This window comes from Fulmarus glacialis, unplaced genomic scaffold (assembly GCF_000690835.1).
Source record: "Fulmarus glacialis isolate BGI_N327 unplaced genomic scaffold, ASM69083v1 scaffold27800, whole genome shotgun sequence".
Lineage (NCBI taxonomy): Eukaryota > Metazoa > Chordata > Aves > Procellariiformes > Procellariidae > Fulmarus > Fulmarus glacialis.
Window position 1 is genome coordinate 32,208 of NW_009187737.1, and position 26,771 is coordinate 58,978.

The window sequence follows — 26,771 nt, forward strand, 5'->3', positions numbered from 1 at the left end:
ATTGAGTCAGAGCTGCTAGACTCTGATGATCCTAAATTGACTTTAGTTTCACTGTGCAGTGATTGCCAGCACGTTTTGCAGTGAAACAATATACAAATGTTTCCATTGCCTGCTTTCTCACAGCCTTTATGAGCTGTGATAGTGGAATGCTGACCATCACACACAAACTGTGGAATGCTGGATGAGTGCTGCTAGTTAGGGCTCGTGTTTTGCTTTCGTGGAGTACATAGCCATGTACATACACTGAGACTATACGTTTAATAACTGCAGTTGTCATAAGGGTAATTAGCTCTTCTGCTTGGATTTGAAAATACCTTCTGGAAAAATTGCAGTATGCTTGGAGTAAGTCAGATACTTTTAAGACGATATGCTTGATAGTCTGTGGATTGTTACAGTACTTGAAATGAAATTTTCTCACAAAATTCACAAATGCTTGCTTACTTTTTCCAAGCAAAAGGTCATACAGCTCTTCTGGGTTTTTCCATATGCAGGTGCAGCTGGGACAAGCGGATATAAAATGCCCAATCACAGAGTGCAGCGAACACCTGGATGAAACAACTGTCCTCTATAACCTGCCCCATGATGACATCATCAAGTATAAATATTTCCTGGAACTCAGCCGCATTGACTCCAGCACCAAGCCATGCCCTCAGTGCAAGCACTTTACAACTTTCCGGAGGAGAGGCCACATTCCTACCCCTGCCAAATTGGAGAACAAATACAAAGTGAGCATGCTTGCCAAGGCCGTGGGTTAGATGGCACCGCAAAAGTAGGACATCATTTGGTGGGCATTAAATGAGCTTTCTTGCATCACCGGGGCTGTGTGCAAGCTGTGATTAGGAATATGAATCTGTAGTACATCATTGATTAACTACTTAATTGATTTCTAACAGTTCAAGCAGTTGAACTTCAGTCCTTATTTCTTTGGCAGGTGGCGTAATTTTGTCCTGACACACAATTTAAAGTGTATTTTCTCTCTGACATGCAAACAATGTGGTCATGATCAGAGGAGACTGGGGAAGGGAGCTTTTCACTATAGCTGATAATTTTAGACACACACAGCTTCAGCAAAGGTAAGTTTGCCTCAAACTCTGAGCAAATGAATTCTGGGCATTTGCGGTGTTAGGCTGTTGGCTTGCTCCTTCCTTAGAACTAGAGCTCTTGTCTGTTCTGCTTCTTGGTTTTGATTTCTTCAGTCCCTTACCAGAGGTTATACATTACCGTAGTCTCATCATTGACAATACAGAAAACTTGAGAAATATGGGAAAAAAACACTTTTCCAGCATTTCTTTTAGTAGAAGATTTTCTTACACTGTGATTTCAATCAAAGATAAAAACCAAGAGATTACAGTTAGAAGTTTTGAGCTGCTGAAGGTCCATCTCAGTTCCAGAAGATGAAGGTTCTGTCTGCAGCATCATGCTCTATGTTAGTTTTCCATCCGGTTATTAAATTTGTGGTTAATTTCATGATTGAGCTGGCCTTTCCCGGACAAACCAGTTCTCCTCAGTAGGAGTTTAGATGATTGTTTAGATAGCCCTAATTACACAGCATAAGATTCAGCCCAGTGTGGAGATTAAAAGGTAGAAGGTTGTGTATGCAGTGGAGTTAAAAACCTTGGTAAAACTAACTCTGAGTTATGAGCTACTTATGGATATCTGTGCAGTGCATGAATTACATACCACACAGTCTGGACTCAATGTTTTTAGATTTTTGGCATCTTAGGTGGGTGGAGAGATTTGAAATTGCACGTAAAATTCCTTCCGCCCACAGCCATTCTTCTTCACCCATCCGCTTAGCATTCCCTCAGATGTAGACAGGATATGCGGTCCAGGGTAGATCAGGTGTTACAATGCTTCTGCGGCAGCCTCGCTTAAGGCGCCAGAGGCTGTTACTGTCCCACCGATGTGGATCACAGGTGGTGCAGCTCTTGTATCATGGGATGCCAACTCTGAGAATGTTCCTCAAGGCACAAAATGGTTCTGCCCACCAGTGCTTTTTTACAAGTTAAAATGCTATAGTTAAAATGTTCCCACCACTTCCCTACAAATCGTAATCAGAAGGAATGGGAGGCTGTGTGATGTATGAAATAGTGCAAGCCAGAAGTGGTTCCCTGGTCCTGTGGTGATGCATTATGTGTAGCTCTGATCTGCAGAGCTCAGGTCTCCTCCTGGGAACAGACCCTGGCAGTATGTGTCCTTTGAGCTGTGGCCAGGTGTTGCCTGGAAGAATGTCTGGTTGATGCTCGTCAGAAATATAATTAGGAAAGTGCTAGCAAACAGCATGGAGGATCATAGTCCAGGGCTTCAACCTACTCCCTGAACCTGTGTTGTTTTCTGGCATAGGTACAGCTTTAGTGACTTATTTTAAGCTTAGCACAAGAAAGAGTTTTGCTGCAGGGATAAGATTTAAAAGGAAGGCTATATATAAGGTTGTGTATATGTGAGTAATTACATACATGCATAGCTGTGGACCATTATTATCTCAGTTTTCTTAGATTCTTATGTGATTGTTTGTATGGTAACTTGTCTGTGCCTTGAATTATAGGCTCTTCGGAGGTACAGACTCATTGTCTTCTGCATATAGCATAGGAGACATCTGACTGCAGTCTGGGAGACTCGCATTTTCACATGCAAGCAATGTAAACAGCAGTTGCACGAGAGGAATTCTGCACCAGCACTGGAAGTGCTGCCTTCAGAACTGAGTCATGCGTGGGGAAAGTCTATGCACAAGCCTACTAGTAGGATCACTGCGCACAAGCGCTCAGTGCCAGTACCCTCGCTCTCCTGCAACAGAAAAACACTGTAAAATCCAAGAGTACATTTGAACAGATACTTCTGAAATGTGATTAATGACATTGCTGAAATTTGATACACTATTTAAAATTATAAATAAATTTAACTGTCTAAATTTAAAGAGTTATTAGATTAATTTTCCTTACTATAGCTGTTTTATGTAAGCTAAACTGATCTAAGCCCAGCAGTTCAGTTTGCTGCTGCTGTTTTTCATTTTTGAGATCAAAGTCTTGGTGTGCTAAGCCCAGAAAGTTAGCTGGTGGATGTATGTTGGGAGAGAAGGGGAAGAAAAGGGAAACTTGCTATCCAAACCTTTCTTCTCCCATTAGTGCCACTTAAGACAGCACAGCACAGTAGTGTGACTATTGAGTTTCCTATATCAAATATTTGTATCACAAATAGATCCAGCTTTAAGTAAGGAAATACCCCTGCCCCCTCTCTTATGACCTAAATTGGGAGTTAAGACTTGGTTGTAGACAAGATCCTAATAAACCTTTGGTCAAAGCTGGTATGCCAAAGTGCAAAGGAAATGGGCAAAAATTGAAAAATTGGTAGTTCAGTTCCTATGCATGGAACAGATACAGGTTTCACAAGAGTGAGTATGTTGGCTTGTTCTGTGGGGTTTTCTTGGGTTTTTTTTCTCCTAAGCCCTGGATTTCACCTGTTGTTTTAATGGTAGTTCTTTGACCTGCCACCTGCCATGAAGAAGCATGGTAAGGCAGACTTTATTTCTGCCTTATCAATCTGTGAGATTCATAATGAAGTTTTCTTGTTCACTTCTGTCAAAAGATAAGCATCACATAAAAGAAAGGCTTGAGTGCTTGGCTTTGGAAATGTAAATGTTTTTTCAATGCAGTTGTTATATAAATATCTTTTGTTTGAACTACTCAAGAGTTTCTGAAACTTGTTGCTCTAGAGCTCGTAGGAATCTGTACCTGCAAAGATGCTGTGATAGAGTGGATGTGTAGTTCATATCAATCAGTTCCCCCCTTTTTGGATCAAATTTTAACCTTGAGTAGCAGGTATCTTCATGGCTACACATCACTTCAATCTGCCTTGAGCCTGCTGTGGACATGGTGATTTTGCCACACTCTCCCTCTTTGCTCTCAGCTGTTCATTCCTGCCAGCTTGCTTTTGCTTGTGTTGATGTTTTGGTGTTACACTGGGAGCTGGATCAAAGATCAGCTCCAATGGGAGAGAAGATTTGTTTGTTTTGTTGTTGCTTATTTTCAGCTGGTACAAGAGAGGGGATGGGTTGGTGACGAGGAGGCGGCAGCTGTTTTGGCAGGAGCCCATATTTATTTTGGAATAAAGTGACTCTGTAGCTGTAACTAGAGATTGTAATTCATGTAATCAGTTAGTTGCACAATTAATTCAGCCGTCCTATTATATAGCTAGCATTCCACTAAGCAGCAGAAAATCCCACTAAGCTTTTTGCAGCTTCAGGTTCTCAGAATATTTTTAATGTGCAGTCGGTTTTGCTATCGTCGTCTCGCATCAAGCACGTTTTGTGTTGCTGTTACCTCCCAGTTTTTAAAGGTCTTTTCCTGGGAGGTGAGGAAAATGATAGTTACAATAGTTTGCAGTAAAGAGGCTAGCTAAGAAAATGGAAGATGTTAGCCTCAAAGGTCAGTGTTTCAGAAAGCTGAGAACCAAAAGGGTTAGTATGAGAAGTTGTGTAATCTTTTCTATTTCAAGGGAGGCTGACCTCCAGATGGCATACAAGTTTGTGTATTTATTCATCCTTTCAATTCTGATTGACTGAAATGGAAGTCGTAAAATAAATGGAAAAATGTTTGTGTTTGAAAAAACACTAGATTAATGTTTTGGGTTTTTTTCAGGTAGAGTTTGTCTGCTTTGCTGGACTATAATATATTTTACTGCTTTAAATTATATGTAGATAGCATTTCTGTGTCCTCGTTATGGTGATTTCATGCACTAATACTGAAGCATAAAGCAAATCATACTTGACTCTTTTCTTTCAGAAAAGCAGAGAAAGGATGGAACAAGAATCTGAAAGACTGCTGTAATTGTCTTGTTGTGTTCCTGTTTCTCAAGCACACTGGTGTCACATTGCATCCAAGTTTGAATAGGTTTTAGGGCTTTGTTTTGTGGCCACTGGTTCCAAGAAAAATAACGTTCATAAGTACTTAAAAGAACAAACTTTTCTTTACCTGCTTAATGTATGTTCAGACAGTATTGAACAACAGAGAAGTCAAGCGGCCCATTCAAAATGTAAAAACTATTTACCAGTTCAGTTTTGTGGAAGGTGCTGTCAGGGGTGGCAGGTGGAAGAGGAAGCTAGGAACTCCAAACCTGGTAATGAAGTAGACAGTTCCCACTAGTTTACTTCAGTTAGGGCCATTCATGGTAACAAATGTTACTCTGAGTTCATGTGGTTATAGCCTCATCCTGTATTTCAGTACTTTCTAAGTGATGTATTTGGAAACATCTGATGTCAGTGTGCATGTATAAGATTATATATATATCCTGGTGGCTGCTGTATTTCTTGCAGTTATATACATGCTATAATAGAAAGATAGAGCCTGCAATGAATTTGTGTCAGATTTTCACCAAAAAAAAACCCCAAAACCAAATGCACAAAACTTATGTTTTAAATTATGTTTGCATTTTGTTTAAGAAAGAAGCTTTAACTTGTAGCTTCCCAGATCTGTTGGTTTGGGTTTGTATTTTTTAACATTCATGTTCCATCTCAAATGTCTGAATACTGCAACTGATAAAAGCTTTCAGGCTGCAGAACACTTAATTGTGGCTACACGCTTCATCTTTGGCTGGGGCATAACAAATACTGAGTAATACAATGCGATGCCTGCTATAATATGTCTTCCCAGCAGTAGGTCACTGTGACATGCATTATTGAAAAAAGTAAATTCAAAGCTTGGGGAAGAAGAAAAAAGAAGGGGGGAAGAAAAAAGATACGGAGATATTGGGCAGGGTAGTCGCTAGTAATCTATCTATCTTGTGCATATTGGTTTCTAAGGGATTGTGGAAACATAGATCAGTGCTCTGTGTTACGTTGGTTAGTAGCAATAAAGATGCTATTCTTTTGGTTCTTCAGAGTGGGAATTTTCCTCTTTCCTATTAAGCTGTTTTTATTAGAAGAATTCATCTGGGAAGCAGAGATGCAGGATAATGTATTTCCTTTGGCTTAGCATCTGGGCCAGTAGACCAACAAATCAGAGAAAGGGCACTGGTTATATTTTGTATTGCTTTTGTTTTATACTTTATCTTGGCCTTAGACATTACTGTGTTTTCATGCAAAAAGCAATAATGTTTGTAATCCACACATTGCAGCTTTATTATGTTGTTTAAAAAACAAACAAGTTTCATTTGTTGCTCTTTCGTGGTTTTGTGCTGCCTACCTGTGTCTTCAGTAACTTATTTCATTGACAGGAAGCATGTGATAAGTGCAGTTTTCTTCTGTGTGAGGTATCTTACTGTGTGCCTTAGCAAAAACGTCACTTTGTAGCTGTAGAAAAGCAGTAAGTCATACTTGCACCAGGTACAGGATATCAGAATTTCATCCATTTTAATATTACACTCTCTTTGAGTCTGCGTATATGAAGGAAACGTATGTATTCTAACACTTAAATGCATGTATGATTTTTTTTTTTTTGCAAGGATAATGACTAGTAGATGGTAACTGACTAAAATGTTGATGTGTTGTAATAAGAAAAATCCATCAACTTCTTGATGCTGCTTCCCTTCTTTGCACTTTAGCCTTATGCCCAGGCAAAGGATCCTGGAAGGGGAAATGCTGTCTTATGGGCAGTGAGAAAATTACTAATTCTCTTCATCATTAACTCCCATTCTTGCACTTGCTGATCTATAGGTGTGGATTGGCATAAAGAGGTAAGCTGAAGTGATGCATTGAGCAGCACATCATATAGTCCACTGTTAAAGGTAAAATACTTGGTTAACAGTGCTGCACAGACAGAGGTACATCACTTTATACAAATGAAGCTATGACTGTTAGACACTGCTGCAGTGTAAAAACACATTTGCTTTCTACAGGTGAAGTTAAAGACAACCACTGAAAAATGGGTCAGCTAGGGACACAAAAATGCTCAGCTTGAGCCATTGTGTCAATTAGGTTTTTAATGTGAGCCGTTAAAGACAAAAAACCTAAATGCTATCTCTGGGTATAGAACTCTAGGAAATAGTATTAAGGTTAGCAGACGGCTTCATTTCTCAGTCACGCATCAGAGATCAGACCAGCTTTGTATTAGCATGCCGGTAGTGACAGATGTAGGAATTGCACATATGAATAATTTTTGGCTGCCTCCCAGCGAAATACTTACGGGAGATCAGAGGGCCTGCTTTGGACTCTCTCTGGAGCTGAGGCAGCACACCAGCAGTCGGTGTGTCTGAGCAGAGGGCATGGCAACTGCGGGGAGTGAGGACTTTGGAAATACGTTTTGGGGGCTTCACATGTGACTACACCCTAGGATGTAGTTTCCTGGACAGCACCTCCACACCACACATGGCCAGCACAGACACATCCGTGGTTCGGTGGTGAACCAGGTCTCGACACAGATACAACCAAAAAGCCTTTTCTTGGCTGGTTGAATTCCTCAGTCCTGTCCATCAGCTGGTACAAAGCCAGGGCAGTGCCAGGCATGGCTGCAACTGGAGCTGGTGGACAGGGCTCAGCAGTCACTTGAGAGATGTGCCTTCCCGTCTTTCAGGCTGAGATGTTTTGCTGCCAAACACAGCAGATGTGAAGATGTTGCAGGAGCCTAGATGTGCCTGTGTCTAATGCGGCTTCTAGTTCTTGCTTTCCTTAGTCACGATCCAGGTAGGAGGCCTGTCTTTCATCAGATAAGCACCTGCGATGTGCCTTTATTTATTACTTCTACAAACACAGCAGCTGCCATAGCTTTCTTCAAAAAAATAGCCAGGCTCTGGAGGAAAACATGATGACGATGGTACCTGTTTGACGCAATGATTTAAAACCCAGGGAGTGGGAAGAATAGATCCTTTCTCAATTTAAGGAGCTTGGCTTGTGGTTTTTGCCGTTAAGTGTGGTCTGTGGCAAGCGGGCTGTTTGGCACAGCCTCAGCTCGCCCTTACGCAATCAAGAGCAAAAGGAGGTGCCTGACTTCCAGGTGGTAGTTGTGGCCCTTGGTTGAAACCTTTGCTCTTGGCCCCTTTTCCCAGGACCATTTCTGATATAAGCCTCATAACCCATTCTGGGCTCTGTAGAGCCCCTTCAGAAGACCGGGTACTCCCTGGTAATGGCCTTGGCAGTGAATTTTATAACTAGAAGACTGAGATCCACCGCACTGAAAACTGGCTGCTAATTTTCAGGTGATCTCACACATGTATTGGAGGCAACTGAATAAGCTTCGTGGATTTTGCCTTTTGGCATTTGAGCCACATGCTGAATTCAGGAAGCAGTTCCTATGCTTAAACCAAGCTAGTTGTGCTTTGTTTGATTGGGGCCTTTCCTGGCTTTAGCAATTAGTTCTGTATTTTTTCTCTTTTAAAAAGAGAGAGGACAAGTTAGCTTCCACAACTTCTTTTGTTTTTTAAAACAGACATTTCAAAAGATGTTAGATCTTTGCTGGGCAGCTACTCTCTTAATGGAAGAGCAGTGGTTTTAAAACAAGCTTTCCAGTTGGGTCAGCACCCAGCTTGCAAACGTGTGGTGTTTTCTTATTTGTACAGATCCAGTGTCCGTCTTGCCAATTTGTCTGGTGTTTCAAGTGCCACTCTCCCTGGCATGAAGGCGTTAACTGCAAAGAATACAAGAAGGGAGACAAGCTGTTGCGTCACTGGGCCAACGAAATCGAACATGGGCAGAGGAATGCCCAGAAGTGTCCAAAATGCAAGGTGAGCTGCTCTCCCTTGGCTTGCAGGTAGCGGCTTCAAACTGTTTAAATACGTATTTAAGGTAAATATTTGTCGCTTCTGCTCAGCATTGGAAATGAAATTGACGCTTGCTGTGCAGATTTTTGTCAATGACCCATTGAGAAGAACAGGTGAGATGTTTTATTTGCTGGTTCCCCCACTGATTCTGCAGAATCTCTGCATGTAAAAGAAACAGTATGGAAATTATAAGAGGGGGCTTTGATGTATACTTACAATGAATGTGTTACAGAATAAATTATTCCTAAAATAAAGCTTTAAAGAAATGTAAAGCTTTAGAGAAATATGATGCCCTTTATCAGGTTTTCCAAAGAGCTTGGGTGAATTCAATTTCTGACTAAGGCAGAAAGTACTCTATCAACAAGTTAACTAAGGGAGACTTTTAAGATTTGGCAAAACCAGAAGTTTTTTAGGAATAAATGCCAGTTCTTCACAAGCCTTTCTCAGGAATTAGTTTAATTTTCAACACTGAAGTGCAGTCCCACACCCTGAAAATGTCATTAATCTCTTCCAGGATAAGAAATATTTCCCACTACTCAAATGAGATGCAACAGCCCCGCACACCCCTGCCCCAGCTGCCCTTAATGAAGGCGGCCGTTACGTTTGTTCACTATTTTTTTTCACAGCACTTATCTCCAGCTACTGACAAAGTAGTAAGTCAGAATCTTGAGAGCACCATGGTGGTGGGAGACTGTCCTTTTTTTTGAAAGGGAGTACCTAATCTGAACCTATCTATTGCTCTACATCTACTTCATGGAAAGGACAAAGTAAGGAAATGGGAGCATTTGGTAGGAAATAAATACTGAATTGGAAGATTTACTTCTGAATGTCCAAAGTATACTTTTGTCACACTTTGAGCCTTACCCTGTGCAAATAAGAGAATGTTTTTCAGTTTACTAGGTATCTTATTTTGGTCTTGAGGAAAGAAATACCTGTGATGCCATAGCTTGAAATTGAAAGATTTCAAAACACTAAGAAAAATTCGGAAAGCTCTGAAATCAACAGTCGGTTGTTTACCCTTCCTCCCACACACACGTGACATTTTAACAGAGTTTTAACAGCTTGCTGTTGATAGGTTTGAGCCAGTTCTAAAAATGTTCACTTTCTGGGAAGTCTTACAGTAAAACCCTTTTACAAACTTTGTTCCTTTTGGAGTGGGAAGAAGTATGTGTTTTGTTTTTAATTCTTTGACTTGCGTCCAGATTGAGATTTTATGACAATGTGAGTGATGTAACTATTGAAATAAGTTGTCCAAAAAAAGAAGCAGCAAATACACGAAACAAAAAAGTATGAATGTGGAAAAGCAGGGGGAAGAGAGCTGCTAGCTGGAAAGAGAAAGGAATAAAGGAATTAAAACTGCTAACCCTAATGTGTTTATCCTTATTAAGTTTTAAATTTAAAATGCCAAATGTACAACTGTTTTCTCCATCTTCAAAAGAAAAGGCTGGATGCTTGAAACTTATGCAGGTTAAGTCACTAATTTTGAAGCCTGAAGTTGCATGAGTTTGGCTATTAATTTCAAAAAGACTTTAGGTTTCTGTTCTTAATCAAAAGAAAATAAAACGTCCTGCATGTTGGGAGGCAGTATGGAAAGTTATGAAACTAGCACAGAAAAAGAATCTTTGTTAACAAGTCCTTTCTGGTAATGTGGTATTATAAGTGAATATTGAAGAGGGAGTTCAACCTTTTCATAAAACTGTATTGCTACCCCCACTCCTGATATTTTTTTTTTTCTTCAGAGTTGAAAAAAATTATTCCTGCCTACAACCTCCAAAATGTTTATATCAACACATTGTTTGTGTGTTTTTAAATCAAATCTGTAACTAGCAAGTAATCGAAAGAACCACTTATCGAGCAGTTAGTGGTACTTTTCTTTTTTCTTTCTTAATCGGTTATTGAGTAGGTATAAAAAATGCATCTTATGCAGTATTCTTCATCAAAGCATTAATAGATATCTGGGCGCATGGGGATAAACATACCAACAGTTAAAAATTTGGAGTCGGGGGATTGGAGCTAATACTTTCTCTGCCTCTCTCTCCAGCCATCCACCCAAAACCTCTATATAAAATAACATTGAATCAGATGACTATCATATTTCCAAATAAAGAGTGACAGAGAAAATGGAGTTGGTAATATACTATTTGATTTATCCTTGTTCTAGATCCATATAGCAATGTTTCAGGTGACAACACACTTTATTTTGATATGTGCATGTATTCTACTTAAAGAACCTCTTTCGTGTTTTGGTTAAAAATTTGCAGCAGCCAAAATTGACAAAGAGATGGAGGAAAAGTCAAGATAAAATTTTAAGCGTCAAGATACTAGTATTCAATCTCAAGATACTAGTATTCAATCTTTACACCAAAAATGAAGCTAACGGAAATTAGAGGTGGAAACTTCAGTAGAGGTAGAATTTCTTTACTGAGATAACTTGTAAAATTACTGGTAACTTCCAAAATGTGATACTGATTACAGTGTAAACTGTTACCATATTTTACAGATATCTTCTGGAGATAATTATATATACACACAGACACATATACACACAGACTCTTTCTTTAAGTAGCTGTACCAAGGAGAAGTAGAATGCACAATTATCTTGTCTGGGCGTGCAGGTGAGAAAATGGGAACACTCTCATGGTGGGTGTGTATATATAGGCAGATCCTTAGGCAAGTATTCACAAGTTTTTCAGTGGTTTTGGTAAGTGCTTTGAGAGAACACAATCCTTTGTAGTGTGCTAGTAGTACTAACAGGCACTGTTAAATAAGCTGAAACTTGATTACTTTTTCCTGTACGTGGACACAGCTTTAGTGCGTCTAATAGGAATGGTTTATATTTACCTGGTCTCTCTAAGATATGCTTACATAAGCAAATAAAAATGTTACAGGCTGTCAAAATACATAATCGTAGATTCATGTTGTGACTATATGTCAGTATGGAAATACTACAAAATGCTACTTTTTTAAAAAACTATATCTTAAATTAATTTTGACGTATTTTTTGTTTTTAATGGAACCTTTTCCAAATTTATTGTACACTATTTTGAGAAACTCAGCATAAACCATTTTTCTCAACAAGACTTGTCCAAAAAGTGCTGGTCTTGTTCTAGAGGGAGCTGGCTAATGAGTGCAAATTTGCTACCTATTATTAGATGCTTTTCATAAAATCTATAACCTTATTTGTCTTTCCCCACTACTGTTTTAAGGTTTTATTTTATTTTTTACAATTTCTTGCAACAATATGTTTGCAGCAAAATGCCTTTTTTTCCGCAAGTGTTTTTACGGTACAGCAAACCAAGGAAGTACCTCATGTTGGTGTTATCTTACCACAGATTTCAAAAACATCACTGTCTGAGGAAACACCAAACAGAGGCTCTAGCTTAGGATGCTTCAAACAGTGGCAGGAATTTAAGTAAACAAGGATGTCAATGCAAATCAAGGAGTATGTACTTCTTACCTGTGGATTCACAGTTCTGATTAATATGAGCATTGTCAAATAACTCGGGGCATAGTTTTTGAAGGCACTCTGCAAATTATTTCTCATCCTCTGGAGGGAGAAGAGTCCTTGCTTTTGTATATGAAGGGATAAAGCTGTGCACCAGGTTTTCTTCAGGAGCGGAGGAGAAATGACCAGTCTCATCCTCAGATCTCTTGGAAGTGATTTCCCTGGAAGATTGCTGTGAGAGGGCATGTAACATGCAGAGGGGGTAAAGTGAGGGTCTGAAATAGCCACTGTGCTACTTCAGTTGTTTCCTTAAAACTCTAAGCTCTGTGTGCTTTGTCATTGGTGTGTAATTTTCACCCCTCTTGTTCTGGGAGCCATTCTTGGGTTTCTGAATGACTAAACCTTTCCACGTAAGGTGAGGGTATGTCTTTGGGTTTGAGCAGGCTCTGGGTGCAGGATGAAGCCAGTAGCACTGACTGAATGCTTGGAGGCAGAAACTGGGCTTGCAGTCATTGTGCTCTCACCTTGCCTCCTCCACCCATACCGTGCTGCTGGGGAGCCTGCAGTTACAAGGCACTGGACCCCGCACGCCTGTAGCTAACTATAGCGAGCCGCATTCCCGGCCCCGTGCGTTCCCCCGGCTGCCTGCTGCATGCCGCGGCGTTGCCAACGGAGCAGGAACATTTGTGTGATATCTGACCCATTGGTGATTGCTTTCCCAACCTATAGATTTGTAATCCATCTCTGTCAGTGGATTATCCTGAGGGGGGGGAGGCACGTCCATGTGAACCAGACCTGAAGCTGATCTGGTGAAATGTCATGTCTCAGGCATGAAAGCAGCCTGACTGAATCATACGAAGTTCATCTGGCGTTGTCAGTCTGTGTGCGTATGATAGGGAGTCCAAGCCCCACATCTAAGGTTGCGGGGTTTTTTTATTTCATTTTTTTAATGTTGTCTCTCCTCACTAAAAAACGGAAAGTTTTTTGCAACAAAAAATATAGGCAAGTATAACCAGTTGTTCCAAATTTGCAGCTTTTGAAGACAGTTATATATATGCAGGTAAGTATTCACTAAAAAATTTTTAATACTTTACTTTTTGAAGAAGGAAAAATAAAGTACATGTAATTGCAATATGTGTCTGTAAGAAAATAAATCCTGTATCAACTTCTTTATGTTTTAAGAGGACAGTATGTCTGGAGGATTTAGAGCAGAAACAAATAGATTCAGAAGTGATTTAGGAGTGCTGCCTGGCTGACTGGAGCTGGGATGCTTCTAGGAAAGCGTGTGTAGAAGGATGGCAGGCAGTGTCCAAGAGGTGGGTATTTCTGAAAGATATTGATGGTAAATGTATAAAGCTATTGCCAGCAACTCCTTGAAGTTCTTACTACCAAAGAAAATTAATTTATTTTTGAAATGTGAAGTAGTTTTTGTTTGCATCGAGGGTTTTTACAGATCCAGGCTTGTACAGATTTTCAGTTAGGATGGATGGTAACTTAATACAGTGGATTGGTAAGGTGGAGAAGAGAAAGGAGAATTCAACAGTCTTGATTCAAAAAGAAAAGAAAACAACCAGTTAATTCTCATTAGTGTCATAAGATCTAATTCCCTCATTTACATTTTTAACATAAACATATGTCACTGAATCAGATAAGGAAACGTACCTCTAAAATTACAAAATTCTGTATATTTGCTGCCTGAATTTCAGTCCCCTGAAAAACTCATTGGAATTAAATTCTAAAGTTAATTTGTTAAAATACACTAAGTCACTATTAAAATTCCTTAATTTCAGTTCAGGTTAATCTCTTAGGAATTAAATTAAACAAACTGTGGCTCCTTGAGTAGGGTCAACTTTTTTTTCATATAAAACCTGGAAAGTAAAAGCAAAAGTCAAACTGACTATCCGTTTTAGAAGAAAATAGTGTTATGCTTAAGTTTTCTTTCCACTTTGCTTGCAGTCAATGCTTAAATGTGAAAGTTTTGAAATCAAGCGGCTTATAAAGCTCATCAGCAATGGTATTTTTCCAGGTGCTTCTGGAAAATGGGGCACCTGTGATACAGCAGGCTTCCTCAGGGTAGCGGGGGATAATTGCTTGGTCAGTCTATTTGCATCCCTTCTATGGGATGAGTGCAAGTCCACTAGAATACTTGCCGCCTAGAAAGTAATGTTTTATAGCCCAGTCCTCTCTTTTGTGAATGTCTTTCCCCTCTTATGTGTAAAAGAAGCATTTGAAAGTGTAGAAATAAGAATTCTGAGATCACTATGTTGGCACAGGGTTGTTGGCAGGTATACCTGGAACTACTGTTAACTACATCTGCCCTGGAATCTTTTACCAGAAGTATTGCTGGTGGAAAATATCACTTTGTTACATGTATAAAGTGCCAGTTTCAGTAGCTGTTTGGGTAAGTGAGATTTCTCAGATCCCAGATGAACCCTGATCAGCACCAGAGAACAAACACACTTGGCCCCCTCAAGAATGTGGGATACCCCAGGAGTCATAAGCCTCTCTTGAGGTGAGAGGCTTCAGTTGTACCTGAGCTTTCAGCGTCTCTGGTGCTTGCAGGGCCACTGAGGGTGATGCCTTGTCTTTACCTGTACCTCCCTGCAGAATAAATACATGTAGACATGGATAAGAATTTCAGGAGGCATTCATTCATCTGTCGCAAGTTTCAACAAATACAATTCCAATTGGATGTAAGGGGAAATAAGTATTCCCAGGGAGGGTGGTGAAGCATGGGACAGGTTGCTCAAAGAGACTGTGACATACCCATACTTGGACATTTTTAAAATCTAGTGGGATGAGGCCTGGAGCAATCTGATCTGACTTTGAAATTAGGTCAGCTTGGAGCCAGGGGTTAAAATAGATGACCTCCTAGGGTCACTTCCAACCATCCATTATTAGGTAATTTTATCTGCTGTTCCACTGTGGAGCATGGTCTCAGGTCGGGGGCGGGTCTTTAGCAATTTTGTGAGCTAGGAAAAGTGTGTGTTTACGACCCTGTTAGCTATATTTTTAGTTGGCAAGATTTAGAAGTAGGTGTGTAATCGTAGTTGATTTAGTGAAATACTCAGACCTAGGACTACCCTCTCTCCTAAGGCTCTCAGAACTATTAACTAAAACTGAAGCCTTAGCAAATCTGTGCAAAATAGGTAAATGTACCAGTTTTGCAGAAGCGTACATGGAAATACAGGAATGGAGCTATTAAAGTAGGCAATCAGTAGAAAGATTGATGTAGAACCTAGGCAGCCCAGCTTCATGCTGTACTGCTGGCATTATGAAAGCTTAGTGTAATTCTTTTAAATGGTTTGTGGAATCTTTCTTTTTTTTACAAAAGAAAAAAAAATCCCATACTTTTCAAATCGTTCACTCTAACAGCAGAGCCTTTCTGGTGTTTATTACAAAATGCCAAATCAATTCGTGATGGTAATGGGAAAGGGAATGGGGCCACAGGTGGCATAAGAGGGAAACCCACCCGTGGAGGGGTCAGACAGAGTTTATAACTATATTTACTGTGCTGCTTTTATTTTTAATAAAATTTGGTGCTAATGTGTCTACTTCAGTAAAAAAACCAAATTTTCAGTAAGCGTGGATCACTCAGATTCTCATCTGATAGAAAGAGTCTTTAAACAAAGAAGGAGCATTATATAGAAAATTATGTATGGAAATCTGGGAACAACTATAACTCATGTTTGATGCTCTGAAACATGCCTTAGAAAACCATTATTGTGTTAGAACAGCTGCAGTATTAATTAATGCAAATGCTGAGTTAAGCAGGGGGGTTGCGTGTGGTGTCTTTTCATCTGACGCATGGACTGCATGGGGTAGTGCCTACCTTCCTGTGCTTAGGGAGTGGGGAAAAAAATAATCTTTTCTTTTTTTCTTCCACTCATACAGATCCACATCCAGAGAACAGAAGGGTGTGACCACATGACCTGTTCACAGTGTAACACTAATTTCTGTTATCGTTGTGGGGAGAGATACCGCCAGCTCCGGTTCTTCGGAGATCACACCTCAAACCTCAGTATCTTTGGATGCAAATACCGCTACCTCCCCGAGAGACCACATTTAAGGAGATTAGTGCGAGGCTCTGTCTGTGGTGAGTGGATAAATGTTCCTTGTGGAGAGCTGCACAATGAGGTGATTGGGTGGGGGGACACCAATAACAGTTAAATAAAAACTATTGGTTTAAAGTATCGGATGGGTAGCCTGTTGTTCAGCTATGTAAAAGGTGGTTTATTAAATATATTTAAATATATAGCATTTGCAGTCCCTGGACTGTGTATGAAAAGTATTGTGTCCTCTTCTGATAGCTTCTGTGTCCTAACCCTTTTTAATAATATGTAAGCAAACTGGAAAAATACTGTCAATATGCATGTTGCTGGCTGTGATCGTTATTCTAAAAGCATATAGGGGAAATTAATCAGAGCAGGAACCTTTTTTAAATTTTTAAATGATCTTCTGTGTCAAGGATTTGTTTGAATAAAGCATTGTTTGGATTTGAACCTGACCTGGTTTTGAAAACCAAACTACTCAGGTTAGCCCATTTAAATAGGAGGACACTTATTTTTTAACTGTTAGCTTTGTTCAGATAAAATCCAGCTTAGAACAAAATACAACTGTATACATTAATTTATCTCTCAGGAATATAAGGCCAAAAGCTTGACTTCCCTTTTTATGTGGGGAAAAAAAAAAAGGCACTCCGAATTTGCTTTTGAAGCAGGTGTATACCTGTCTTGACCTATAGAAGCACAAGAAAAATAGATAACAAAGTAGATTATTACCTTACGTTGTATTTTGCATATGCATTAACTTCAGTCATCATAGTGAGTTTACAGCATGTAAAGCTATCTATAACATTATAGGAAGTGGTTGTATTAGGTGTCAAAAACTGGGGACCTATTAAGGACAATAGGACCTTTGGTACTTTGAAGGCATAGAAATAGGAGATGACTTGGAATTCACCTAGGATGAGGAAATGCTTTGAGCTTATCAATTGGTGATGTTGAATGTAGAGGTAAAGGTAAGACACTGAACGTGTGGAAATAGCAGTCAGCAGACCTGCGGTGAAGACAATACTCCCGAGTCAAACATGTTGCAGTAAGAAAACTAGGTGATTTCCATTTTAGAGTAACGCAAGAGTTGGCACACAGACACGTAGGCCTGGTAATAAGAATGCCAATCTTGCTGATCTGCAAAGTTGTGGGAGACTTGCAAACCTGGAATGCTTGTTTAACAAATGACAATAAGTCATCCAGGCCCATCAGTTTGACCTCAGGAACTTGCAAGGCTTTAGAACAAACTTTATGAGAGAGGTGAATTAAAGATACAGAAGTAAATAGGAAGGTGGATAAAAATTCAAAATGATTGGATGTGCCTACTCTGATACATTTTTGTAGAGATAAATTCCAACACATGTGAAGATCTAGTTTAGATTAAAGACAGTGCTGGCACTGGAGCACATGTGTATAAACTGTTCATGAATAAATCTAAGCTTAAATTGCAAGGACTGTCTCAAAGTAAGGTTTCAGAAGAGCTTTCAGTAAAAGCCACAATGGCAAACAATGTAAGCTGTTTTAAAATGGATCTTGGTACGTTTGGTGGAATTAGTGTCTGTGATGGCAAGGGGTTGTGCTCAGAGGCATTACCAATTCTGTGCTGCTCACATGCAGAATCATGGGTAACGTTACTCCAAGATTAAACCTTCTGTATACAATTGATACAAAAATATAAAATAAATGTTTCTTACCAAAACATAGAACTGCCAAAAATAACATTATTATTGTCTTAATTTTTGCAATGGTTTAAATTAAAGGTATCTGAATATGCAGTTGGCATGTTTTAATGCCACATACGAGGTCTGAGATACAGGTGCATGTACTGCATGTGCATAACTACTATGAAAATTATTTTCTATTTTCCCTGTTTGTTTTTTTAGGAAACAATAATGCACAACCTTTTCCTTTTAAAAAGAAACAGCTTTTACTAGTAAGAAAGAAAATTAGTTTGTTTGCAAACTGAAAATTACTTTCTATTTTCCCTGTTTTTTTAGGAAACAATAATGCACAACCTTTTCCTTTTAAAAAGAAACAGCTTTTACTAGTAAGAAAGAAAATTAGTTTGTTTGCAAACAGTGACTTGGAGGCAGTAAAGCGGTGTGGAAGTGCATATATCAAAGTTCAGTGGTGAAGATGTATATGTTCATATTTATAAAAACACGCATAGAAAAGGTATAAAATATTTTACTTTCATTTCCTGTTTGCCAGTGTACTTGTGGTTTGCCTTAGTTTAGCAAAGCTTAAAGCCTCAGCTTAAATTTCTCAGAGGGTTGCCTGTTAAAAATTTCTCTCCAGGACTACCTCTGTCATACAGTGTTATGTACTTGTGTTTTGCCTTAGTTAGTAAACCAAGAAAGATTAGCAAAGCTTAAAGCCTCAGCTTAAATTTCTCAGAGGGTTGCCTGTTAAAAATTTCTCTCCAGGACTACCTCTGTCATACAGTGTTATTTTCCACAGGAATGGTCATCATTTGAATAGAGACAGAGCTAGCTGAGCCTGTCAGCACATGTAGTAATTGCCCTCATTTTTACAATAGCTTAACACCCAAGTTGACAATGATTCAAAGAATTGTGAATTGATACCCATGGCCCTAAATTCCTCAGTCATCTCTAGAGCTCTCTATTTTAATATTGATCCTGATACAATGTATGAATAACTACCAAAACACTCCAGAGCCCTAACAGAATTCACGCTTGAAAATAAAAAAAGAAAAGTTTAAACAATTAGGAATTCAGCTCACTACTCTTCCTCCATTGGATTAAATTTTGGCTATGATTGGCATATGTGAGCCAGTCTTGATTTTTTTTTTTAACTTTTTTCCACACAAGCACACGTGTGGGCATGCACATGCTTTTTTAAGAAGGCATTATGTTGTTGTAAGGTTATATCTCCCGTCATTTTTCTTTTGAGACAGTATAATCCCAAACTGTGATACAGTGTCAGTTTAGTTTGTGGATTCTGCCATCTTGAATGGTGGAAATTTGACAAGATCTGCTATCCTTGTAAAACTTCAACAGAATTGATCTGTGCAAATTGGGCAAATGTAAAATTGGGGGGGAGTAAAAAAAAAAAACCCAAATTAATGGCAGAGTGTGAAGGGCTGCACAGTGAGCTTGTCCCCCGGTGGTCAATTAGAAATAAGATCTCACTCACTGTGTATTTCCAGTAATTATTGTTTTGGATGCTTCCTTAGTTAAGGTTTGTATCTGAACCTTTGCTTAATAACTATCAATAGATGTATCCTTCACTAATTTATACAGTTCTTAAATTATTTATAGTTTTGGCTTCCACATTATCTTTGGCAGAGGCTGTAGGATTTCACTATGTAGACCTCTGTCACATGTAGAGAAAGTACTTTAATCCTTCTGTTGTGTGTTTGTGTGATTTGGTTTTTTTAATAGGTTGCTGACAATTTCATTGGTTACTACTTTTGTCATAAAATTGAGTAAATAATAGCTTGCTTACCCTCTCATATCTTTCTTTTATAGACCCTCCATCAGATTCTTCTTTGTCATGATGTTTGATATTTTTTTGTTGCTTTGTTTTGAACTGAAGCTTTCTAGTCGTAATCATCTAAGATCAAGTTGAAAATTGAGAAATGTTTAATTCCAGTTCGAGATCACGCCTAGGCTCAGAGATGTCCCAATAGCTAGAACTGTAAATGTAAATACATTAAGGCTTTACCAGGCAAGAGTGGAGCATTATCATCAGCAAGTGTTACTGTATATTCTGAGAGTGAGCAGAGGATGCTAAAAAGAGGAGATGGTAGCAGAGAAATAGGCCATTAGAAGTGTAGTCTCTAAATTTAGGTAACACGTAGGAAGAAATAAAGGTTGGATTTCATGTAGTAAAAAGCCTCTGATACTTAGCTAAGTAGTGGAAATTAAAAGGACATTATCTTGGCTGTCAGTGCGAGAGTGGTGAGGTGTTACTAGATAGATTTTCTTTTGTGACTTTTTGTTTATTGTCTTGCTATGGAGAGGAAATACTTATTTAAGCAAATGTGGGGATTTTGTAGTGAAAGTTCTTTGGCTTGTTTCTACCAAATCTGGGTGGGTGGGGTGCGTAGAAAGGAAAGAACACTTCATGGCAGGCTGGCATGCTGTCATGGTTTCTGTTGAGAATCAAATGTTTCTGCCTACAATCACAAACTGTTCTGTAATAAAAATAAGGGAAAAGCATTTATGGCTGCATAAATTCAAACGTACTTTTCTTCATAAACCAATGGTTTTGTAAAGGTAATAGAAAGCACAGGGAGAAGAAGATAAACTGGGAGCAGAAGTGGTCTCTGAATATGATGACATTTCTTTTCCCTCTTTAGCCAGCATGTTTTTTAGAGAAACTTTGGCTGTGACCAGGACAGTAAGGTGAAATTGCTTTTATCCTTCAGTCCCAGTGGACTTAGAGATTTCATTCTCGTAGTAATTATTTGGCTAAGTTCTTGAAGGCAGGATGTTTGGTTATAACTGGAGTTAGTGATGAATTGCACAGAAAGGAGAAACATGTTCAGCTGTCTTAAATGTACTTAAGATGCCACTGAAGTGCCACCTGAATTCAGTTGGGTGAATTATATTCAAAATCAATTGCTAGGTACTTCATGGATGTGTAACAGGACACAACAGGTAATGATGCTATTAAAGCAAATGAAGTTTTTTGCATGGTAAACAGCATGCAAATAGGATCCTATTTCAAACAGGATTCTGAAAGCAGCCTGTTTTCAGGTCTGACATGAACTCCTGTCCCAAGACAGAGTGCATGATTCACTTTATGTATGCATGGCTTTGAGTACCAGAAGGAAGCACGCATTTCTGGGATCCAACCTTCATTAGCAACTTTATCATTTAAGTCGGTCTGATTTGTAAGAAGTCTCCTATATACACTTGATAGGACTCTTTAAAAACAGATGCAAACTTGTATTAGAACTTCAATCTACATAGATATGACTGTTTTGATTTGTAAGTAGATACTTTCAGTGGCTTTGTTGCTTAAACATCTAATGATACTTAGACTTGGAAGACAAAACTTTTTTCTCATATGCTGCTAATGATTAAATTTGTTTTCTAAAACTGGTGTATTAATTTTTTACATGACAAAGAATTCTCTAAGGATTTATGGGGGTTTGTATATATTACCCTAAAACCCGCAACCAAACCCAAAGTTATGCAAGGGAAAAATACTCCCTCATATTTCCCTGAACATTTCTTCGTTTTGCAGAACATCATTCTCTATCAAGTATCACAAGTAATGCAACCTGTCTGAGACACCTGCAAAGACAGTTACTAGATTACCACAGATGTCTAAATCTTCATGCTGAGTAACCCAGTAGAGAAATTGTTTGCCATTAATTTGAGTAGAATTGTAAAAAGGTTCCCTTTTTAGGCTTGTTCTATTTACAACTGTTTCTTTTTAAGTTATCCTTAAAAACTAGCTTTGAATGTTACCAAACTGGCTATTGTAACGTACTGCTGAGTTCGCCACCTGGACTAATGACCCAAGATTTTATTCAGCTTTGAGGCAAGTTTTACATTTGCTCTCTCTGCTAGCAGTCTCAGAGCTAACAGACATAGGACAGTGGATCTTTGGGAAGTTTAGTGCCTGCAATAAATGTCCTTAGTCTCAGCAGCATTTCTTGGTGTGTCACGATTCCCTCTATGATTAACAGCCTCATAATCCTTCACACTATGACAAATAATACGTGTCAAACTGGAATTGGATATAAAATAATGTCAATTCAGATGTGTAAAATAGAACATTTTATAATCGTTTCATAGAATGCTGATAAAAATGATGGGAGTAAAAGGTACATAGCTGCTGCTTTGCAGTGATTGATGCTGTTTGTACTCTTACTGATGGTAACTTGTGCAAGTCTTGTTCACCTCGTGTTAACTTGTTCCTTGATTTTATTTTACAAAGGTAAAGAAAGATAAAGGATTTAAATGTGGTAGATATATAAGGAGAAAAGGTATTTTGTTTTGTTTTTAAAGTTTAACCTTTAGAAAGAAAGAATGCATTGATAACCAAAAGAAGATATTGTCCCATGACGATGAAAGACCATTTTATCCTGTAAGGTCTTAGAACTACACAGTACTCATAACTTCATATTCACAGGCAGAATGAAAAAGACACTCACTCATGCTTTATTTCAGCTCTGAGTTAGTTTGTTAAATGTAAGTAAACAAGTTCTTAAACGGAGTTAGCTTATGAACCGTTTTTTGTGTCTGCAAAGAAATTACTCCAGTCAAAAGCTAGCTTAGCCCTTTCTGCAGCCTCTGTTTCTGTGTACTTAGTCACCAGTTCAGTGGTTTAAGTTTTTAATAATTTTGGTACCAAACATCATAATTTTCTAACATTCTAATTACATGTTTATTAATAAAGTAAAGAGAGTTCATACCTTAAAACAATCTTTTATAAACTTTACTTTGAAATTGTTAAAAGCTCTGGTAATGTTTTTAAATGTTCTTAATCGCTCATTTTTGGAGTTTTCTTGAGGTTTTCCATCACACTACATTCCTTCTCCTGTCTACACTTGAATAATTTATTTGACAACTTCTGTGTGTATAGAATGCAGCGCAGTGGAGTCCCAAGAAGGTCTACCATTAGGAAGCCTAGCAACTAGAGTAATACAATAATATTTGCCAATTTTTTTCTTCTAGGAATTAATGTTTCCCACCCACAACACTCCTATGAAATTTAAAAGCTATCGAAACAGAGCATGAAAAGGACCAATTCATTTAACCACTGTAAATATTTCCAAAATACCTCATTTTTTCCCTCAGACTGCCCAAATTAGTGGCTCAGGTTATGGAGAGGTTTACCTCATTATCGAATGAAGTAATCCATTTACTGAAATCTCATACAAGTGACTTGAGAGAGGGAAGGGCAGGGAAGAGAGAGGTAACGAACTCAACTTTTCCTCCCTTTCTAGAGGTGGTCTTTCAAACACATGCTTAACTTAGAGAATTGCTTTATTTCAAATCCCTGATCATACTGCTGGTGTATCAGTAAAAATGCCTGCCCTGCTGCATTTTCAAACAGCTGAGACAAGTGACATCTTTGATCCAACCGCTCAGCCAACAGAGTCAGGCAAATTTTGCCATTCTGTTGAAAGCATGCAAACAAGAAGGATAACTTGGATTCAAAGTTCAGTTTCAACTTCAGTGTTTCAGAAGGAGCCCTGCTTTCCCTCCATGAGTTTCTACAGATCATGAACTCATCAGAAGTAAAGAATATGAGCACGCTTTATTTGTTCTTAGCCTTATGCTCTAGCCGGTGTGCTGCACAACCTCGCTGCCTTACTCATGTAAGAGCAGCAACATATCCTTTTAAATGTTGATCCAAAATAGACTTAAATTACAACTGTACATGAGGACTTCACCATAGCCTTTTAAAGCAAGCAGGAGCATATTTAGAGGTGATGGTCTCATCACCTTGAGCTAACCTAAACTCTCCAAGATGCTGGTTTGCTTGGCATCTTTCCAGGGTGGTTGCTGTGCAGTAGGATTCCGGAGAAGCCAAATGATACCAGCTTTATAGCTGTCACGTTCCTGTCGATGCCGGAGGATTTCAGAATGGAAACAGAAGTAAATGCAAGCTAACTGTTAACGTACAAAATGAGCTGCGCTCGGAGAGTTGCGGTGGATGAAGAGGGTGCAGAGAAATGTGTGCAGGGAGCTGGCTGAGTGGTGATAGCTCCTAGCATCCTAGTGGGATGAATTTACAAATAGGAATCTTGGTAAAGTATTAGAAAGATGAACCAGCTTTTGTGAGTCTGATATTGAAATATTTATGGATGGTGGGAAAGGGAAAAATAAAATGCCTACTTTGAATTGTTTAACGAATTTTGCATTTCAGCTGGAAAACTACTCATTACACCCCTAATACTGGTTCTGGGACTGGCACTGGGAGCCATAGCTGTTGTAATAGGTAAGAGTTACATATGTGAATGAGTCTAATTCTGATTTTGCAGTGACTTTCTGTATGACATCTCAGTATTTTCATCTCAAAGAGATGGACACAAAGTACAAATTCCATAGATAACGTTTTAGTATAAAGCACATTACTTTTTTCTAAAAAATTTGTCTTTACAATCTTTTTTTCTTACTTGCATTTTATGCTTATTAGCTTTATTTTTTTTTTCCCCAATTATTTGGTTTTCTGAACCAAAATCTTTAACTAGTATAGTTAAACTAGTAAAAATGCCAAAGTAATTTAAACATAGTCTTGGGGGCTGGCTGACTTCGACCCTGCATTTAATCACCCCAGTGGATCACAATTCTAAGATCTTGGCCATGTGCGTGACAAGATTTTTGGGGCACTAGGCATAGTCCCAAGAGCCCTCCAGCTTGAAGATGCAACAACAACAACAACAAAGCGGCGAATTGGGATGAGTCAATCTCAAAATCTGATTCAGTGCATAGGCTGCCAAATTGGACTCCGTCACAAAATCCGTTACTGTGAACTCATTCGATATAGTATCAAAGCTCTGTTAATGTAGTTGTATTAATGTGGATATAGTTATTCTAGCAAATCTCCTCTTTGCCTGGCTTAACTGAATTCTCCTGTTGAAATGAAATAAGCCGTAACGATAAATGTATAATTTTGCTCATGTAAGTGCATATCCACTATTTATGTTGGCAGTAATATGTTAGTTGGGGATCATACAGCTTCACAACTCTTCACCAAACGACTTACTCCATTGAAAATTTGCAGTGTATGCCCAGCCCTGAGACATGTTTGGATGTGGCACCTTTATCTTGATATAATAAAGCCAAAATACACCAAGATAGTTACACTAATAATATTGTACATACCCAATCAGCACATAACCAAAATACCATTACAGTTTTTCTAGACTACATCTGGCCAAATAAGGAATATTGCTATAATTTCAGTATTTAGGCTAAGAATACATATCTTTTTCCTGTATCAATATTCTGAGTTGGATTCACTGAAGATATCTATATATATGTATAGGTAGATAGATAAAAGCATATTTTGCTCAGCAATCTGGTATAATCTGTGCTGGAAAAAACTCACTCTTTTGCTTATATTAAAGAGGGTTTTGCAGTAATACAATAGCAATAATAGCAATAATACCCAGTATGCCATTGAAGTCCCATCCTACGTATGGCCCGATAAGATACGATCAAGAGCAGCGGTATGAGCCGTTCCAGAGACATCGATTGGTTTTGAGGTAATTACAGCAATATTTGCTGCCAACACAACTGTTAAAGTAATCTCAGTGTCATAGCTGAAAACCATTTTACACCATTTACAAGCCTATTGAGCAAAGCAAGGACCCTGGTGACTGTGGTAGTCTTTTATTACATGTTGTTACTGTAGTGGTGTCTGAAAAGGAAACCTTTCACCATTTCAGTCAGCTGGTGGCAAGAGAAGGGGGGAAGATGCTTCTCATTTGGGTTTTAAAGAGTACCTCTTACGACAAACTATTTTTCACTTGAATAAATCTGATTTATTTATTTATTTTTCCTTTTACAGCTTCCTTTCTCTCAAAAGACTTTTAAGAATAAATAGTTCCCTCCCAGGCAAAGATAAACATTTGGTATTACTTCACAATAGATGAGGATGTTTGTAAAAATAAATATTTTTAAAAAAAAAAAAGTAAAGCTATAACATGCTACCTCTATTGCATGTGAAACTGGTTGAAAACTAGTATAGTTAAATCAGCCTTGGATTTAGATCTAAGGATTGCCAAAGTGCTTTTAAAAGTTTTAAGTTTGTGTCTTATACAAAACAGCATGGTTCAGGAATTAGTTTGTCAGAGATGGGAGTAGGGTTAGCGGGAATTTGTTGTAAAGTAAACAGAAAGTGTAGTTTAACTCGTTACCGAAGAGACTGTTGCAGGCTGATATTTTTTGCTGCTTGTCCAAATGCCGTGTCTGAATTTTTGAGACGTGGAAAGCCACATCTGAATACTCTACGTACATTGAAAGAACACGATGCACACACAAAGGATTGCATTTAATTATGGTTTTCTTCTTATTTTCTTCTTTTGGCAGGTTTATTTGTGTTTCCTATCTATTGCCTTTGTAAAAAGCAGAGGAAAAGGTCACGGACAGGTATGCCCTGGTAAGGATGGACCTTACTCACCTGAACTGAGCTGGTCCTGCAAGGGCTATAAGTGCTTTGTGCAACAGAGCAATACAGTGTTGGTAACAGCGTCAAAGCCACCGCCCTGGAAGAAGAATGGGGGGATCTCCTGCCGTCTTCCCTCAGCCGAAAACACTACTGCAGACCAGAAAGCCTCTTTGCTCTGGTGCACTCCGAAAAAGATGGGCCCCCTGACTGCTGCTTTTTAAATGTTTTGGGTTTTGTTTTTTTTTTTTTTTTTAATTATTACTTCGGAGGGTTTTTTGAGTCTAAGTTTCTGAACTAGACAATCAAAGTCTGTATTGTAGCCACAACTCTACTACCGATTTGGCCTGTGAAGAAAGCATTTAACTGCTAACATGTGCTCCGTTTAACTTCAGTGTTGGCCTTTAAGGGGGAAATGCTTAGAAGTGTTTGGACTCTTACTGTATACTGAGCATACTACTTTTGGTATTAAAAACTACTTCTGTAAATAA

At 38.6% G+C, this 26,771-nt stretch overlaps 1 protein-coding gene across 1 annotated transcript; it reads left to right on the forward strand.

Annotated features, from left to right (window-relative positions):
- Positions 1-485: 485 nt before the first annotated feature.
- Positions 486-26,771, forward strand: RNF217 (ring finger protein 217). The gene is made up of 5 exons (XM_009576148.1): positions 486-725; positions 8,485-8,649; positions 16,025-16,226; positions 24,037-24,108; positions 26,205-26,771. Exons 1-5 carry the CDS (start codon positions 486-488, stop codon positions 26,276-26,278), a joined length of 753 nt encoding a protein of 250 aa, XP_009574443.1. The 3' UTR covers positions 26,279-26,771.